The sequence below is a fragment of the Eucyclogobius newberryi genome, unplaced genomic scaffold, assembly GCF_026437365.1.
Source record: "Eucyclogobius newberryi isolate DKJ021-1_F unplaced genomic scaffold, fEucNew1.0.hap1 SCAF_6, whole genome shotgun sequence".
NCBI lineage: Eukaryota > Metazoa > Chordata > Actinopteri > Gobiiformes > Gobiidae > Eucyclogobius > Eucyclogobius newberryi.
The window spans coordinates 1,709,650-1,726,857 of NW_027316278.1; the positions used below are offsets into that span (position 1 = coordinate 1,709,650).

A 17,208-nucleotide genomic window follows, 5' to 3' on the forward strand; every position below is an offset into this window, starting at 1 on the left:
ACCGCCCCTGCGTTGCTTTAAGTGCCAGCGCTTTGGGCATATTGCAGCGGTCTGTAGAGGGAAGCAAAGATGTGGTAAATGTGCAGGAGATCACGAGTATGGGAAGTGTGACGTGGGAGCAAAACTGAAGTGCTGTAACTGTGGGGAAGAACATAGCTCTGCCTTCGGGGGATGCAGGTTTAGCAAAAGAGCTGCTGAGGTGCATAAAATAAAGGTATCTCAAGGTATATCCTATGCAGATGCAGTCAAGAAAGTTTCAAGTAATGAGTTTAGAGTAAATACAGAGAGAGGAGCCAGCGCTGCTCCCAGCCAGGGCGAAATGAGAAAGGCCAGCGTGGCTCCCAAGAAGTGTGAAGGTTTCAAGAGTGGAGGTCCCAAGTGTGCAGGTTCCAGAATTAATGAGAATACCCTGGTTGTGGATAGAGAGGATTTTGTACTCTTTATGGTGGATGTTGTAAACTGTGCTGCTCAGACTCAAAGCAGAACTGAAAGGATCAGGATCATTGCTAAAGCTGCAGGGAGATTCCTTGGAACAAAGGAGCTTGATTGGGCAGATATAGAAAACAGGCTAAAGGCGCTAAATGGGAGTCGGAGTGATGGGGGTCTGCTTTTGGGGAGTCAGAGTGATCAGAGTGACGAGATGGGGGTGGGGGTGGTCTCCTGTCCTCGCCCAGTCTCGTAGACGCACGGCTACCAAGCAGCGACATCAGTGGACATATTAAAGCCTATAGAATGAAGCCTAAAGAATAAAGCTGTACGGTGGAAGCACCGAACGTCAAAGAAGGAGAGGAAGATGAAGAAGAGTCTCCCTGGAATAAAGCCGGTTGGTCTCTGAAACAACAACAACTATTCTAGTCACAAAGACATATCATGACCTCATGGGCTTTGTAACACCAAAGCAATGGAAGTCAAGGCACTGGAAGAAGAACTTTTAGGACTACGACAAAGTCTAAGGAATAAAGTCTGGCGGTAATGCAACACTCGGATGTCAACCGCCATAAAACAACAACAACAACAACAACAACAACAACAACTGACACTGTGTGAATGTGGGGAAGATGTATTGACGACTGACTTCTTTAATTGGGATGATCATTTCTCTGTGCGACTCCCAAACTATCTTGAAAATTGAAATTTGTCTAATACAAATATGTATCTGCATTATCAAAACAAATTAAGGCTAACTGAGGGGAAACTCTCCCCAAACTTATTAAAAATAGTTCTGTGGTGGAGGACTGGGCTGAAATTCCTTCTGATGCGTTGTTTTTACATTCCACAAAGTCTTGGAGAATGTCTCTGTCTCTAGCTTTGCAGACGGTTTGTTGTGTCTCCAAAGACATGGATAAGAGCTGCTCTGCTCCAGGAGGGGGCTGTTGTAAGAGCCGCTCTGCTCCAGGAGGGGGCTGTTGTAAGAGCCGCTCTGCTCCAGGAGGGGGCTGTTGTAAGAGCCGCTCTGCTCCAGGAGGGGGCTGTTGTAAGAGCCGCTCTGCTCCAGGAGGGGGCTGTTGTAAGAGCCGCTCTGCTCCAGGAGGGGGCTGTTGTAAGAGCCGCTCTGCTCCAGGAGGGGGCTGTTGTAAGAGCCGCTCTGCTCCAGGAGGGGGCTGGTTCTTATCTCAGGCAGAAGTTGAGGCTATCCCAGAACTCAGACAGGTCCCAGAGGAGCTCTGGGTTGGTGGTCAAACTCATGTAGGCTATATTTGCGGTTGTCAACCTGTAGTTGCCACTCCAAAATCTGATGTGCGCCCTTGTAGACCACAGTATTCCTTGCGTCCAGAGGCAATTGAAGGTATTACGCCAGTGTTCGAACCATTAAAAGAAGCCGTTGTAATAGTTCCTTGCACATCTGGGGGTACGCAGTCCCATTTTCCGGTGAAAAAAGCAGGTGAACCTGGAGCGCCCACAAAATGGCGATTTACAAATGATTTGAAAGCAGTAAATGAAGCAGTTGAGCCAGTAGCAGCAGTGGTGCCAAATCCATAATTTTTTTATATCAAATTCCACTGTTGTGGATCTGGCTAATGCTTTCTTTTCTGCCCCAGTTCACCAGGACTCACAGTTTTGGTTCGCTTTCGAGTTCCAAAACCGACTCTGGGTTCATACTCTCCAACTTGGTACTCTCCAACGTCGACGAATGAAACGGCTGCATGACTTCTGTACTACTACAGGCGCACGGGGGCTCCATGCAACCTGTTGCTTACTTTTCTGCTAAACTGGACCCAGTTGCAGCCGGCATGCCACGATGTTTACGTGCGGTTGCGGCTGCTGAAAAAGCTGTCCTCGCCTCACGTGACCTGGTGGGCTATGCTGAGCTAACACTGTTGGTGCCGCATGCTGTCTCCCTGATTCTACTGGAACAGAAAACTTCTCATATTTCTGCTTCACGATGGCTTAGATACAACACAGTTCTTCTAAAACTGCCAAATGTTACAATAAAGCGATGCACACAACTCAATCCAGCAACGCTTCTGCCAAACCCACATGAGGGGGAACCTCATTGTTGTGTTTCCACTATTGAACTGGAAACCGCTCTCCCTAAGGCAGCAGAAGCTTTCCTTCACAACTTCAAACCAGGGGACTGGATCCTGGTCCGAGAGCCAAGGCGCAAACACTGGAGGTCGAAACGCTGGTTGGGACCATTCCAAGTTCTCCTCATCACTCACACCGCAGTGAAAGTCGCAGAGCGGGGCCCCTGGATTCACGCATTACCCTGCCGAGCCATCTTCAGCTCACTTGTGGAGATCCACGACAACGCAGCTGTCTGTCCACTCTTGGGTCAGACACAAGGGCCGACCACTGAGGACGTCGTGGGACCTTCGAATTGCAACGATCTCAAGTGCGAGAGAGCGGGGGCCAGAGGAGGTCGTAAGGCTCGACCAGCACCACCACATATTACACACATTCCCAATCATTCCACTGTCAAAACACTAAATTAACATCAAACCTACTGAAAATGTAGAACTGGGACCACTCTTTGGACCGGTCCACATTAAACCTGGCTCTAAAATGGCGTGCTTACATAGGATGATTTGTAAGACGGTTTCTGCCCAATTTGTGTCCATTCCAATGACAGGACCTGTCACTCCACCTGGTGATTCTGATGTGAGTGACTCAGATGACGACTCCATCTGCAGAGGATCCTGTAGATCAGTTTCAAAATGTAACTAAAACAAAATGAGATTAGAACCACTTGGTTTTTGTTATTTCATTTATTCTTAATCTTATACTTAAGCTAATCACAGGGGATGATGGCCCACAAAAATAATTGTTTGCGTTTTAAATATATGTGATTATTTTGCGGTAATGTGAGGATTGAGACACTGGTTTAAAGTCCCTAAAGGTTTATCCTCTGAACAGGTGTTAAGTATTTCTCCTTTGACAGGTTTTGCTTCTGCTGAATGTTGATGATGTGTTAATGTGCTTCACCTTCTTCTGATTTTCAGGTTGTTGATTTACTTATATTGATTGATACATTGACATTTTTACTAATGATTAATAATAAAACAGGGTTTAATTTTAATCAGAAGGTCAGAAGGAGGGATTGTGAAGGAAAATGTCTTTGCCTGATGCCATAAACTGAGGTCAACATGTCGTAACATCCGGGTCACACTTATTGTGGCTCTGTATGTGGACATCCTGTGGACATCCTGTGGACATCCTGTGGACATCCCTGGGTAAAAAGCCTGACAGCCGGGGATCCAAGGATGTCTCACATGCGGCAGAACATTGAGTGTATTTTTGCAATATGTTTAGGTTTTGTGCATATGTGGCACCTGCTGTGCCTTGATAAGTTGGACTCATCTTTGTTCTGGGCTCAGACCAAGGAGGGAGAGACGACTGTCAGGGAGAGACGACTCTGTCAGGGAGAGACGACTCTGTCAGGGAGAGCATTTTGGCTGTGCACGGCTAAAATAAAGATTCACTTTTGGACAAGACAACTTTGTTCTATTTTGCCTCATTTCGCTGTCATACAGTATATTTTCCACAACATGTAATTGGACCAATTGTTCCAAGTACAAAGCAAACAAAAAGGGGGACCAAGCACAGCCCTGTCTCACCCCTGTCTCCGGCGTCAGTGGGGTTGTCAAGTGACCGTTGATTTTAATTCTTGATGTTGGACCATCTAAAGAGCCCCAATATGTTTTATAATTAAATCATCTATTTAAATGTGTTTATCACTTTAAATAAATAAGTCCAGCTCCAGAATCAAATCCTTCTCCTCGTCCAGACTTATTTTTCCATTTTTTTTTATTTGTCTCATTGTGTGTAAAGATAGTCTTATGTCCTCTTGTGTGTGTCTCATTGTGTGTAAAGATGGTCTTATGTCCTCTTGTGTCTTTGTGGATTTGTTCCGTTCTTTTGGACATAATTGAGGTGAATTAACGATAGTCACATTCAGAGTAGAAATAGTCTCCAAATGCTTTCTGCCTTTGTGTTTTTTATTTCCTTTAGTTTTTCCTTTCAGCTGGACTGAAGCTGCCTCAGTTCTGCCCAGTGACACTGTGGTAAACTCTCATTCTGAATTCTGATTTGTTCATAGAGTAAAATGACATAAATCACACCTCTTTTATAGAAGCCATGCCTTCAGGTTCTTCCTCAATACTTGTCTGGAACTCGCTGTTGCTGTTGTTCATCATGAAGGCGTTTGTGGCACTGATTCTGACGGTACTTTTGACAGATTACTGCAGCTCAAGTGAGTATTTTTACTGGTTGAATTCATGGACGACATGTTGGTGGTCAGGTCATGTGTTCTAATGCAGAGGCAACATTCAGCTTTGATGGTTTGTTCTTAATACTTGTACATTTTGAGTCACATTGAACGATCGCCCGCGGTTTGCTTCTGGTCCTGGGACGTCCAGCAGGTGTTGACCAGCAGAGGGCAGCGCTCTGTTGGGCCTGTGTGCCGTTAAAAGCTCACATGAGATGGTGCAAGTCTGTGCAGGGCTTTAAAAACATTAAAATCTATTTTTGAAGTGTGCTGGGAGCGATGGGGAGTGTCCAGAACCAAAGCGACACAAGGAAGTTCACATTCTGCGTCTGATTGTTCTGCATCACACGCCACGTCTCGTTTACTTACAACTGATTTTATCCTGATTTTATCTCCACAGTGACTCACACTCTGAGACATTTTCAGACTTCCTCGTCTCAAGTCCCAAACTTCCCGGAGTCTGTTCAGACTGTTGAGGTGAATGATGTGGAGATCATGTACTGTGACAGTCAGACCTGGAGAGTCGAGCCCAAATACAAGTGGCTGGACAGAGTGGCAGAAGCTGACCCATACTTTTGGCTGATGATCACTAAACTTTTTATAGATAATGGACAACGGGGCATATCCGTCACAGAAGTAGTAAAACAACTCCTCAACCAGACTGAAGGTTTGTCACTTTCACTGTTTCTGTTTCTAACAGTATTAAATCAGAGATAGAACTTTCTGGTTCGATTTTTAAACCATCAACCAGGGCATAATTTATTAATCACTTATTTGATTTTAGGAAATTAAAAATAGTTTAGTAGAAAATTAATTGATTGAAAATCAATCTTAATTTCCATGAAATGAATAACACTGTCATTCTCTAACAATCTAAGTCAAGTCGAGTGCTTCTTTATAAAGCACATTTAAAACACAAAGGCAAAATTAAAGCCGCAAGCGCCATGCAACGGCCACCGGGCTTTGTACTCCACTCTGTATTTTACAGAGATGGCACCAACGCTCCCTCATTGTGTGTTTTATCTAAGAACTAAATAGACGGCGACACATTGTACATGGTTAATGCTGTGCTTAACCAGTGCAAATGAACACAATTGTCAGTCAAATTTGTGGCTCCGCCACACAAGAGATTGTAACACTTAAAATAGAAAATTTGATAACTTTTGATGCGCCAATCCTGAAGATGATATTCCCCAAATTTGAACTTGATTGGCCTATTGCCCACGGAGGACTTCGTTAAAGTGTGAAGCGTAAGTATTTCAGAGATTTTGTGATTTTCCCATTAGTGATAGTCAAATTTGTGGCACTGCCGCACAGATACCGTAGCACTTAAAAGAAAAATATAGATAACTTTTGATGCCCCACTTGTGTACATGATTTTCTCTGAATTTGAGCTTCATCGGGCTATCGCCCTAGGAGGAGTTTGTTAAAGTGTGAATATGTCGGTGTAATCCCTCATTCGTCCAGGCGTGTTCCATAGTAGAAAAAGCTTCAGTTGTTTCATCTGGACTCAGTTTGAAAAAATAGACGTTTCGACTCTCATCCAAGAGTCATTGTCAATAAAAGAATTTAGGTCGAGAACTCCGATATTAATACTGTTCTGTGGTAAGACCCGCCCATTGGGAGGAGCCTTCCTGAAGTAGAAAGAGTTGTTTGTTTCAACAGAAACTCCCCCTTGTATCTACCGAGCCTATTCAGAATTTTAATGGGCTATTAGAATCCTCTTTGTCTTTGTGAGACCCTGGCTCAACCACCCTGAGTACCTGATTAGCATTTAAATATCCTGGTCCTGGTCCTCTACCTTTCCAGGGGTTCAGTATACCATTATAGATACCAGGAAGATTAAACCTTAGCCCTCCATTCCTGTTTAAGAAGGTCTTTCTTTTTTAACAAAAATAGCTTCCTTGACTCCTCTTTCAAACCATCTTTTCTCCTGCTTAAAACCTTCACCTCACCGTCTTCAAACGAGTGATTAGAGGCTTCAAGATGGAGATGCACGGCGCTCTGAGGTCCTGAACTTGTATTTCTTCTGTGCTGATAGAGCCTCTTGTGTAGAGGCTGTTTCGTCTCACCTATGTAACGTTCTTTACAGCTTTCTTCACTGCATTGGATCGAATAAACTACATTGCTCTGTTTTTGAGTCGGCAACTTGTCCTTAGGATGAACCAGTTTTTGTCTTAAAGTGTTTCCTGGTTTAAAATAAACAGGGATTTCGTGTCCCTGTTGCATCTCCATCTTGAAGCCTCTAATCACTCGTTTGAAGACGGTGAGGTGAAGGTTTTAAGCAGGAGAAAAGATGGTTTGAAAGAGGAGTCAAGGAAGCTATTTTTGTTAAAAAAGAAAGACCTTCTTTAAACAGAAATGGAGGGCTAAGGTTTCATCTTCCTGTGGTCTACAATGGTATACTGAACCCCTGGAAAGGTAGAGGACCAGGACATTTAGATGCTAATCAGGTCCTCAGGGTGGTTGAGCCAGGGTCTCACAAAGACAAAGAGGATTCTAATAGCCCATTAAGATTCTGAATAGGCTCGGTAGATACAAGGGGGGAGTTTCTGTTGAAACAAACAACTCTTTCTACTTCAGGAAGGCTCCTCCCAATGGGCGGGTCTTACCACAGAACAGTATTAATATCGGAGTTCTCGACCTAAATTCTGTTATTGACAATGACTCTTGGATGAGAGTCGAAACGTCTACTTTTTCAAATTAAAGTGTGAAGGATAAAAATGTGGAAATTTGAACAATTTTCCTATTTTCCCATTAGAATAACATGGGAAGTTTCTTTCATAGCTGCGGCTACACCCTAAAAATTTGGGCATTGGTCTTATTGGCTTTTTTGATCGGGACGGCCAAATAGAATTTTGGGCAAAATGTTTTACATTTGTCACCATACACTGGTCAAAATTTGAAAGATTCACATTTGGTCCAAATCGGACTCGTTTTGCTCAAATGGGCAATTTTTAGATCTGGAAAATTTGAAAATGTGTTGTCCAACTTTGCGGCTGCGCCGCATGTAGACCGTATAAGTTGTCCCAGAGATTTGGATAACTTCAGATTCCCCACTTGTCTAGAGGACGTACACCGATTTTGAGGCCAGTGAGCGAAATGCCCTTGGAGGAGTTTTTTAAAGTTCGACATGAACAAAATGGCTCACTCACGATACCAGTTTTGAGTGTTTTTGGAGGAATGCTGCTTCGTGCTGCTGTTGTCAACAATAAATGTCATTGTTGACGTTTTTTGTTTTATTGGTCCTATTGGTCCTATTGCTGGGCTTGGGCCTAATAAAGTCCAATATGTCTGAAACTGACTGAAGTATGTTTGTGTTTCAGGAGTTCACAATTTGCAGAATGTGTTCAGCTGTGACTGGGACGATGAGACAAACAAGACCTCTGGGTCTTTTCAATACGGGTTTGATGGAGAAGACGTTGCATCCTTGGATCTGAGTTCAGATGGGTTACAGGTATCCTGGGTCATCGCTAAACCTGAGGTCTTCCTTTCACTGAGGAATCTGAGCAATGAAGAAGTGAAGCGTTACTTTGTCTCAGACTACTTTCAGTGCCAGAAATGTCTGAGGAGTTCTGTGGCGTACGGAAAGAAAACTCTGATGAGAACAGGTGAGACGTGTAAAATAAAGCAGACAAAAACGGAAATGTGTGATTCAGAGAAGATTGAAGAAGGATGTTTAGACTTAAAGGCGCAATGGACGATTTTTCGGCGATTTGAGAACGCAGGCGGAAGTGCACATGCCACTCCCCCGTGTGGACTGATACAACACACACGTGCGTTTGTTTACTAGCGCAACGGATCGCATCGCATCTCTCCCGTAGATTTACGTCTTCTTATGAGTCAGCTCGAACTGTCTTTCTCTGTCCTAATTTTGCCCCGTACACTGAGGGAACTATATTATGATAGATCAATGCGCTTAGACACGCGGAACCGTGCTGCTCTCGGAGGACGAGCCGACGCGGCTGCAGGTGAGCGGTAGGTGTGTTTTATGATTGATACGTGGCAGGACAAATCGGCCGTCCACGCCACGAGGAAATAAGACTCAGATTTGGGCCAAAAAAATTGTCCATTCAACCTTTAAGCGTGGCAGAGTGGTTGGCTCTCTCACCTCACAACAGTAAAGTCTGGACTTCTTTCTCTGTTCTGTGTGAATTCTCTCTGACTCAGGTCCTTTGGCACTAAACTGGTTTAAATGATCTTATTTAAATGACATTATTTTTGTTTTTTTGGAATGAATTATCCACCTCTTTTGACAGTGTTCACCACAGAGATAAGACACCACAGAGATAAGACACCACAGAGATAAGACACCACAGAGATAAGACACCACAGAGATAAGACACCACAGAGATAAGACACCACAGAGATGAGACACCACAGAGATAAGACACCACAGAGATAAGACACCACAGAGATGAGACACCACAGAGATAAGACACCAGAGAGCTAAGACACCACAGAGCTAAGACACCACAGAGATAAGACACCACAGAGATAAGACACCACAGAGATAAGACACCACAGAGATAAGACACCACAGAGATAAGACACCACAGAGATAAGACACCACAGGACACCACAGAGATAAGACACCACAGAGATAAGACACCAGAGAGCTAAGACACCACAGGACACCACAGAGATAAGACACCAGAGAGATAAGACACCACAGAGATAAGACACCACAGAGATAAGACACCACAGAGATAAGACACCACAGAGATAAGACACCACAGAGATAAGACACCACAGAGATAAGACACCACAGGACACCACAGAGATAAGACACCACAGGACACCACAGAGATAAGACACCACAGAGATAAGACACCACAGAGATAAGACACCACAGAGATAAGACACCACAGAGATAAGACACCACAGAGATAAGACACCACAGAGATAAGACACCACAGAGATAAGACACCACAGAGATAAGACACCACAGAGATGAGACACCACAGAGATAAGACACCACAGGACACCACAGAGATGAGACACCACAGAGATAAGACACCAGAGAGCTAAGACACCACAGAGATAAGACACCACAGAGATAAGACACCACAGAGATAAGACACCAGAGAGCTAAGACACCACAGAGATAAGACACCACAGAGATAAGACACCACAGAGATAAGACACCACAGAGATGAGACACCACAGAGATAAGACACCACAGGACACCACAGAGATAAGACACCACAGAGATAAGACACCACAGGACACCACAGAGATAAGACACCACAGAGATGAGACACCACAGAGATAAGACACCACAGAGATAAGACACCAGAGAGCTAAGACACCACAGAGATAAGACACCACAGAGATAAGACACCACAGAGATAAGACACCACAGAGATAAGACACCACAGAGATAAGACACCACAGAGATAAGACACCACAGAGATAAGACACCACAGGACACCACAGAGATAAGACACCACAGAGATAAGACACCACAGGACACCACAGAGATAAGACACCACAGAGATAAGACACCACAGAGATAAGACACCACAGGACACCACAGAGATAAGACACCACAGAGATAAGACACCACAGAGATGAGACACCACAGAGATAAGACACCACAGAGATAAGACACCACAGGACACCACAGAGATAAGACACCACAGAGATAAGACACCACAGAGATGAGACACCACAGAGATAAGACACCACAGAGATAAGACACCACAGAGATAAGACACCACAGAGATGAGACACCACAGAGATAAGACACCACAGAGATAAGACACCACAGAGATAAGACACCACAGAGATGAGACACAGGTCTTAAGGACTGCACAAAGTAAAAGAGAGGTCCACTTTGGCGAGAAGAAGAGTCTCTCAGGCCAGACCTGGCAGAGGGAGTTCATCAACAAGAGGCCGAGTTTCATCACATTTGTGAGAAGCTCAAGAGAAGACGACTATGACACGGTTTTGTTTCCCAGCTACTTTGTTGGAGAGGGTAAAAAACACATACTCAAAACACAAGCAGAAGCAGAACTGCTCCTCAAGAACATGCAAAGCAGGTTAGAATAAAGAAGCTCCACTGTCTCTCTCACGTCCGTCTGAGGGAGTCAGATCCTTCACTGTGGAACTCCTCCAGGTTTATACTTTTTCACAAAGAGGTTTGGGAGTTTTTCCTGACCGAGAAGGAGGAGCTAAGGACACAGGACGCTGGGACATGTGTTTAAGGACACGAGACGCTGGGACAACAGCTGCTGTGATTTTGGCCATTACAAAAATTGAATTGAAGCAGACCAGCAGGAGGCGCCAGTTTGGCCAGTTTGGGGGATGTGGACTCAAGTAATTGACACTTTAAACATTTGTGTTTCCTTTATAATAATAAACTAAAGATAACTGCTAGCCTACTTTATAATACTCAGTTTTTGGTTTTGACCCATAAGGACTGAATGAGTCAGTTTTGGACCAATAGAAATGGCACAGGTTTGTTTCAAATGCACGTTGTCCTGATCTGTGTTTGTGTTCCCTGTACCTCCCGTGTGTTAGAGCTCCCCCTGGTGTCCCTGCTGCAGAAGTCCTCCTCTTCCCCGGTCACGTGTCACGCCACAGGCTTCTTCCCCGACAGAGCTCAGCTGTTCTGGACCAAAGATGGACACGAGGTGTGGGAGGAAGTGGATGTGGGGGGAGAGACCCTGCCCAATGGAGACGGGACCTTCCAGATCAGTATGAACCTGAACCTGTCCTCAGTCCCTCCTGAGGACTGGGACAGGTACGAGTGTGTGTTCAGGCTGTCCGGGGTCAAAGAAGACCTGGTGACCAGACTGGAGCGAGACAAGATCAGGACCAACGCAAAGTCAGGTCAGAATCCTCAGTAGAACTCTCAGTGTCAGCTGCATATATACTCTATATATGTATTATTATATTATATGATATTATTCATATTTGATATAAAGGCCTGTATTTGACACACTGTCGGCATGAACTCTGTTTGTTTCTTGTGTTCCTCTTATTTATGCAGCTGCAGTAATATTATCATTTCTTTTATCATTTATGCAGCACATGTAAATGACATATGACAGTTGTGTGTAATGCTCTTACTGCACAAAACACACATTTATGCAGAGGCGCTCACACTGGTCTGACGGATGCACAGCCCTGCTCTAACCCCCAAATATGAAATATAATGATGCATTAAACACGCTACAATAAAACCTGTCACTCACAGAAGAAACGTCCTGTATTTTCCTGATATATGTGCTATATCTTGCTTTTATTCGTGTTCATTGTTGTAAAAGCTCCCCACTGGTCTTCACTGCTTCCTCTGGATCATTGAACACAAACTGGCTCATTATGGGATTAATTTAATTCTAACTAACTTGTAATCATTAGAAAGCTTGTTATTTTAGTCACTTGTTGGAACTTTGCCGCTGTTGTTGTCGTCCTGCTGCACATGTGCAATTGTTGCACATGTGCAACAATTGCACATGTGCAGTTGTTGCACAGGAGGTCTCTGGTTCCATATGGTCTTATTCTGCAGTGTTGCAGCCTTGTGTGGTCCTCATGTGCAGAGCTCTAAAACAAGCTGCTGTCGCTCTGATTCTAAAGCTCATGTTAGAGGGCGGAGCATGAACTTGCCTCTGAACACGCCCACAGACTGAGCAGCTGCAGGAAAAGAAGAACCAAGCTTCCTGCAGTACTGCTCAGCACCTGTAGAGGCTTCAGCAGCAGAATGAGGGGAAACAGCCTTATTTGGATAGATTTTAGAACAATTCAACAATAGTTTGGCAAAGGCGGTTAGCGCTCTTGCCCCCCAAGAAGGAGATCATGGGTTCAATTCCCAGAACAACATCACATGATCTCCCCGTGTTACCGTGGGTTCTCTCTGGGTTCTCTCTGGGTTCTCTCTGGGTTCCCCGGCTCCCCCCACCGTCCAAAGACATGCATGTGTTAGGTAAAATTGGCAATTCTAAATTGCCGAATGGACAGGTGATCCCTCTGTCGGTGGGACACACCCTCTGGTCCCCCTTCTTGAACAGAGGGACCACCACCCCGGTCTGCCAGAGACACTGTCCCCGACCGCCACGCCCTGTTGCAGAGACGTGTCAGAGACAGTCTCACAACATCCAGAGACTTTAGGTCCTCAGGATCTCATCCCGGAGCCGCCGAGGAGCCGCCGAGGAGCCGCCGAGGAGCCACTGAGGAGCCACTGAGGAGCCAACAACCTCAGTGACTTCAGCTTGGGTGATGGACGAGTCAGCCTCTGAGTCCCCGGTCTCTACTTCGGAAGACGTGACTGAGGAATTAAGGAGGTCCTCAAAGTCCTTCCACCGTCCGACGACATCCCCAGTCGAGGTCAGAGGTCAGAGGTCAGCAGGTCTCCACCCGCACCACAAACGGTGTTGGTGACGCACTGCTTCCTCCTCCTGAGGCGCCGGACGGTTTGCCAGAATTTCTTTGGGGCCGACCGATAGTCCTCCTCCAGGGCCTCCCCAAACTCCTCCCCAAACTCCTCCCCAAACTCCTCCCCGAACTCCTCCCCAAACTCCTCCCAGGCCCGGGTTTTTGCCTCTGCGACAGCACGAGCTGCGGCTCCTGCGATACCTGTCGATGACCTCAGGAGACCTATAGGCCAGAGAGGCCTGTAGGTCTCCTTCTTCAGCCTGACGACATCCCTTACTTCCGGTGTCCACCACCGGGTTCGGGGGTTGCCGGGGCGACAGGCACCGGAGACCATGTGACCACAGCTCAGAGCAGCCGCATCGACAATGGAGGCCGAGAACATGGTCCACTCGGACTCAATGTCCCCAGCGTCCCCCGGGACATGGGAGGAGTCTCCTGGAGGTGTGAGGTGAAGACCCTCAGAGGCTCCACAAGACGTTCCCAACACACCCCACAATGCACTTGGGTCTGCCAAGTCTGTCCGGCTTCCTCCTCCGCCAGCGGATCCAACTCACCACCAGGTGGTGCTCTACAGCTCCGCCCCTCTCTTCCCCCGAGTGTCCAAGACACGCTGCCGGAGGTCAGAGGTCAGATGACACGACAACAAAGTGGATCATTGCCCTCCGGCCCCGCCCACACCAGCCCCGCCTCTCCCCGCAGGCAGCACCAGAGAAGTGGAGCGTCCAGTCCCTCTGGAGGAGATGGTTCCAGAGCCCAGACTGTGCTGGCGCTGAGGCCGATTATATCTAGCCGATATCGCTCAACCTCCAGCACAAGCTCAGGCTCCTCCCCCCAGCGAGGTGACGTTCCATGTCCCCAGAGTAAGTCTCTGTGTCTGGAGATCTGGTCGCCGAGGGCCCTGCCGCCCAGATATCTCTGCACCGCCCCCTTATGGATCCTCCTGCAGGTGGTGGGCCCCGTGGGGAAAGACCCACCACCAGACGCTCGCCGACGAGCACCCATCCCAGGCCTGGCTCCAGGATGGGGCCCCGGTGACGTCAATCTGGGCGACGTACCTGGCCTTGATTTTCTTGTCATCATATGCCTCTGGAGACCCGACCAGGGGCTTTAAGCCCCCGACAACACAGCTCCCGGGATCATTCGGGCGCTCAAACCCCTCCACCACGTTAAGGTGTGGGTTCAAGGAGGGGTCCTGTAGCATTTGAGGAAAGCATTTTGTTTGGGGGTCAATATTGGGGAGGTTTGTGGGGGAACAATAAAAAATATTCATAATAGAAAACTAGAGCTAGAGTCATGTGATTTTGTTGCATTGTGCCTTGTCACAAATGAACCCGTTATAAATATTTTCAGTTTTCTATGACAAATAAATTGTCTTTTATGAATTGTTTTAAATCTAATGTGGAGAGGGCGCTAGAGAGCCATTTTATTAGACAAACACTATCATTGTGTTCAGCGTGGAACTCTTCACAAACGCTCCAGTGACATTTTCCTGTTAAAAATGTTTAAGAAAAGTGGATTTTTTAATTTTTCAAAAAATATCATATCAAGTTATTTTTTGACTGATGTCTGTTCCTATCTCATCCATTTCTGAATCTAATTCTAAAATAAAAAGAATGTAGTTGGGACAATATGTGTGCACTCCTTCTGCTGAGACACGCCCAACTGCTTGTTTCCATGGAGATGCTTTTGTATATTTTGCATCATTCAACATGAAATCACAAATGTCCAATTTAGTCTCAAGAGCCCACGAGACAAACTCACAAATAAGTGATTTTAAATCATTCCCTTTGTATTTTCAGCCACAAATCTGGACCTGCTGATTGGACTTCCTGTGGGAGTGACCATCACCCTGTCCATCATCATCACTGTGGCTCTGCTGGTCATCAGGAGAAAGAAAACAAGTACAATTAATATTCCCTTCTCCCCCTCTCCGTCCCTTGGGTCCTCTCCCAGAGGCCCCTGGGAACTTGAGGGTTCTTCAGTATCTTTGCCGTTCCTGCACTTTTCTGGACCGAGATGTCTGATGTTTGTCCTGGATCTGGATCATTCCTCCAGTTTGAGGGTCATTCCTCCAGTTTGGGGGTCATTCCTCCAGTTTGGGGGTCATTCCTCCAGTTTGAGGGTCATTCCTCCAGTTTGGGGGTCATTCCTCCAGTTTGAGGGTCATTCCTCCAGTTTGGGGGTCATTCCTCCAGTTTGAGGGTCATTCCTCCAGTTTGGGGGTCATTCCTCCAGTTTGGGGGTCATTCCTCCAGTTTGGGGGTCATTCCTCCAGTTTGAGGGTCATTCCTCCAGTTTGGGGGTCATTCCTCCAGTTTGGGGGTCATTCCTCCAGTTTGAGGGTCATTCCTCCAGTTTGGGGGTCATTCCTCCAGTTTGGGGGTCATTCCTCCAGTTTGGGGGTCACTGCCCCAGTGCTCCGGTCACTACAGCACCACTGATATCTTCAGGCTCCAGACCTTCTCCAGCTCCTCTCTGAGGCCTTGGGATTTCTCTAGTTTCTCATGTTCCTTTTTCCAGATGTTTCAATCTCATGAACTGCAATGTCCGACACCACGGCTCCTCTGACCCTTGAGACCAGAACTATGTCCGGTTGGTTCCATTACCATGTGGTCTGTATCTGAAGTCCCAGAGGACCTTGGCTCGGTCGTTCTCCTCCTTTGGAGGTGTTTCCACTTTGTCCTTGGGGTCTCAAGTCTGTGTAATCCACTGTTGAGTAGATTTATTTATATCACAATATATTTATAGAATCCTTTTTGTGTTCACAGGTGAAGAAGAAACTCCTGAACTTTCCCTGGCTTCTTACTTAGGGTAAAAAAGAACATTTGAGTGAATTTGGCTGCAGTTTTTTAAATCAAACCAGAACTGTTGTTTTTCTGTCTGTTTTAAAAAGAAAAGTGTAAATCGGTGGCTAATATTATGAACAATCCTGTGGTTTAGTTTCACTTTTGCTTTGAACTTTATATCTAATGTAGCACATGTTTTTGTGACATTGTGTTGTAACTTTACAAAGAGGAACTCAAAGAGGCATTTGTGTGTTTTGAAAAGCTGGACATAATTAAATTTTAATTCAATTGATTTTTGTAACGGACAAAATCACAACAGCAGTTTCCTCGAAGGGCGACAGTGAAAACAGATTAAACAATGTTCATAAGAAATGTCAGGAGGAGATTCTAAATGTGATTCTAAACTGGAGCCAGTGAAGAGACTCCAGCGCCGGCGTAATGTGTTCTCTTCTTTAAGTTCCTGTTAGTAATCTTGCTGCTGCATTTTAATGATCAAAAATGTCTCTCCAGCGCCCCCTGCAAAGTTATAATGCAACAAAACGTGACAATTTTCACTCCCATTTCACTGAAGCCCTTTATTCCAGTTGTGTAAATAGATGCTTCAGATTTGTATATTTAACTTTAACTTGAATGAGACTATGATAACTTTACAATTGTATGTTTTTTATTACATATCTTAAAATCTGAAAGTTTTCTCTGAATTTAAACTCGTTTTACTAAAATAAACTTGAATAAAATGGTAAAACCTGTCTATTATTGTTGTATATTTCTATAATAATATCAGTTCTGGTTCATCTGGATTTTCATTTTATATTTATATAAAGTTCATCTGGTTCTGAACCGACCGGTTTGTGAGGAAACACCAAGATGGCGCCATCAGCGTTTCGGTTCTCTTTGTTTTTTAAATGTATTTATAGAGGGAAAACCCAATGAGAAAGTTGTCTTTTTCATGGCCCTGTTAAAACACAACACAAACACAGGACACTAAAACACAAATAAAACAATCAATAAAATTAACCACTACATGAAAACACATTTATACATACAATCTGAGATACAATTATTTAAAACAAGTCAATTGGCACAGTGGGTGGTCCTGAGCCAAATCCTAATCAATATCCCATGTTATAAGCAATATTTAATATATTTCAAATTAACAATGGGAATACTATAATACTATAAAATAAATTTACTTTACTTACTTTACTGTGACAAAATTATCAAGATTCCAAACTAGTTAACTCTTTTAAACAATAATGAATGCATGAGATAATTGAGTACATTCAACAGTTTCTAAATAAATATCTTTAGTCAAAATAGATAACGTTTCAGTGTTAA

At 45.0% G+C, this 17,208-nt stretch overlaps 1 protein-coding gene across 1 annotated transcript; it reads left to right on the forward strand.

Annotated features, from left to right (window-relative positions):
• The first annotated feature begins 4,632 nt into the window (after window positions 1–4,632).
• On the forward strand, window positions 4,633–15,659 carry LOC140346754 (major histocompatibility complex class I-related gene protein-like). Its single transcript, XM_072432941.1, has 6 exons — window positions 4,633–4,690; window positions 5,106–5,372; window positions 8,032–8,316; window positions 11,231–11,545; window positions 11,679–11,745; window positions 15,605–15,659. Exons 1-6 carry the CDS (start codon window positions 4,633–4,635, stop codon window positions 15,657–15,659), a joined length of 1,047 nt encoding a protein of 348 aa, XP_072289042.1.
• The last annotated feature ends 1,549 nt before the right edge of the window (window positions 15,660–17,208 follow it).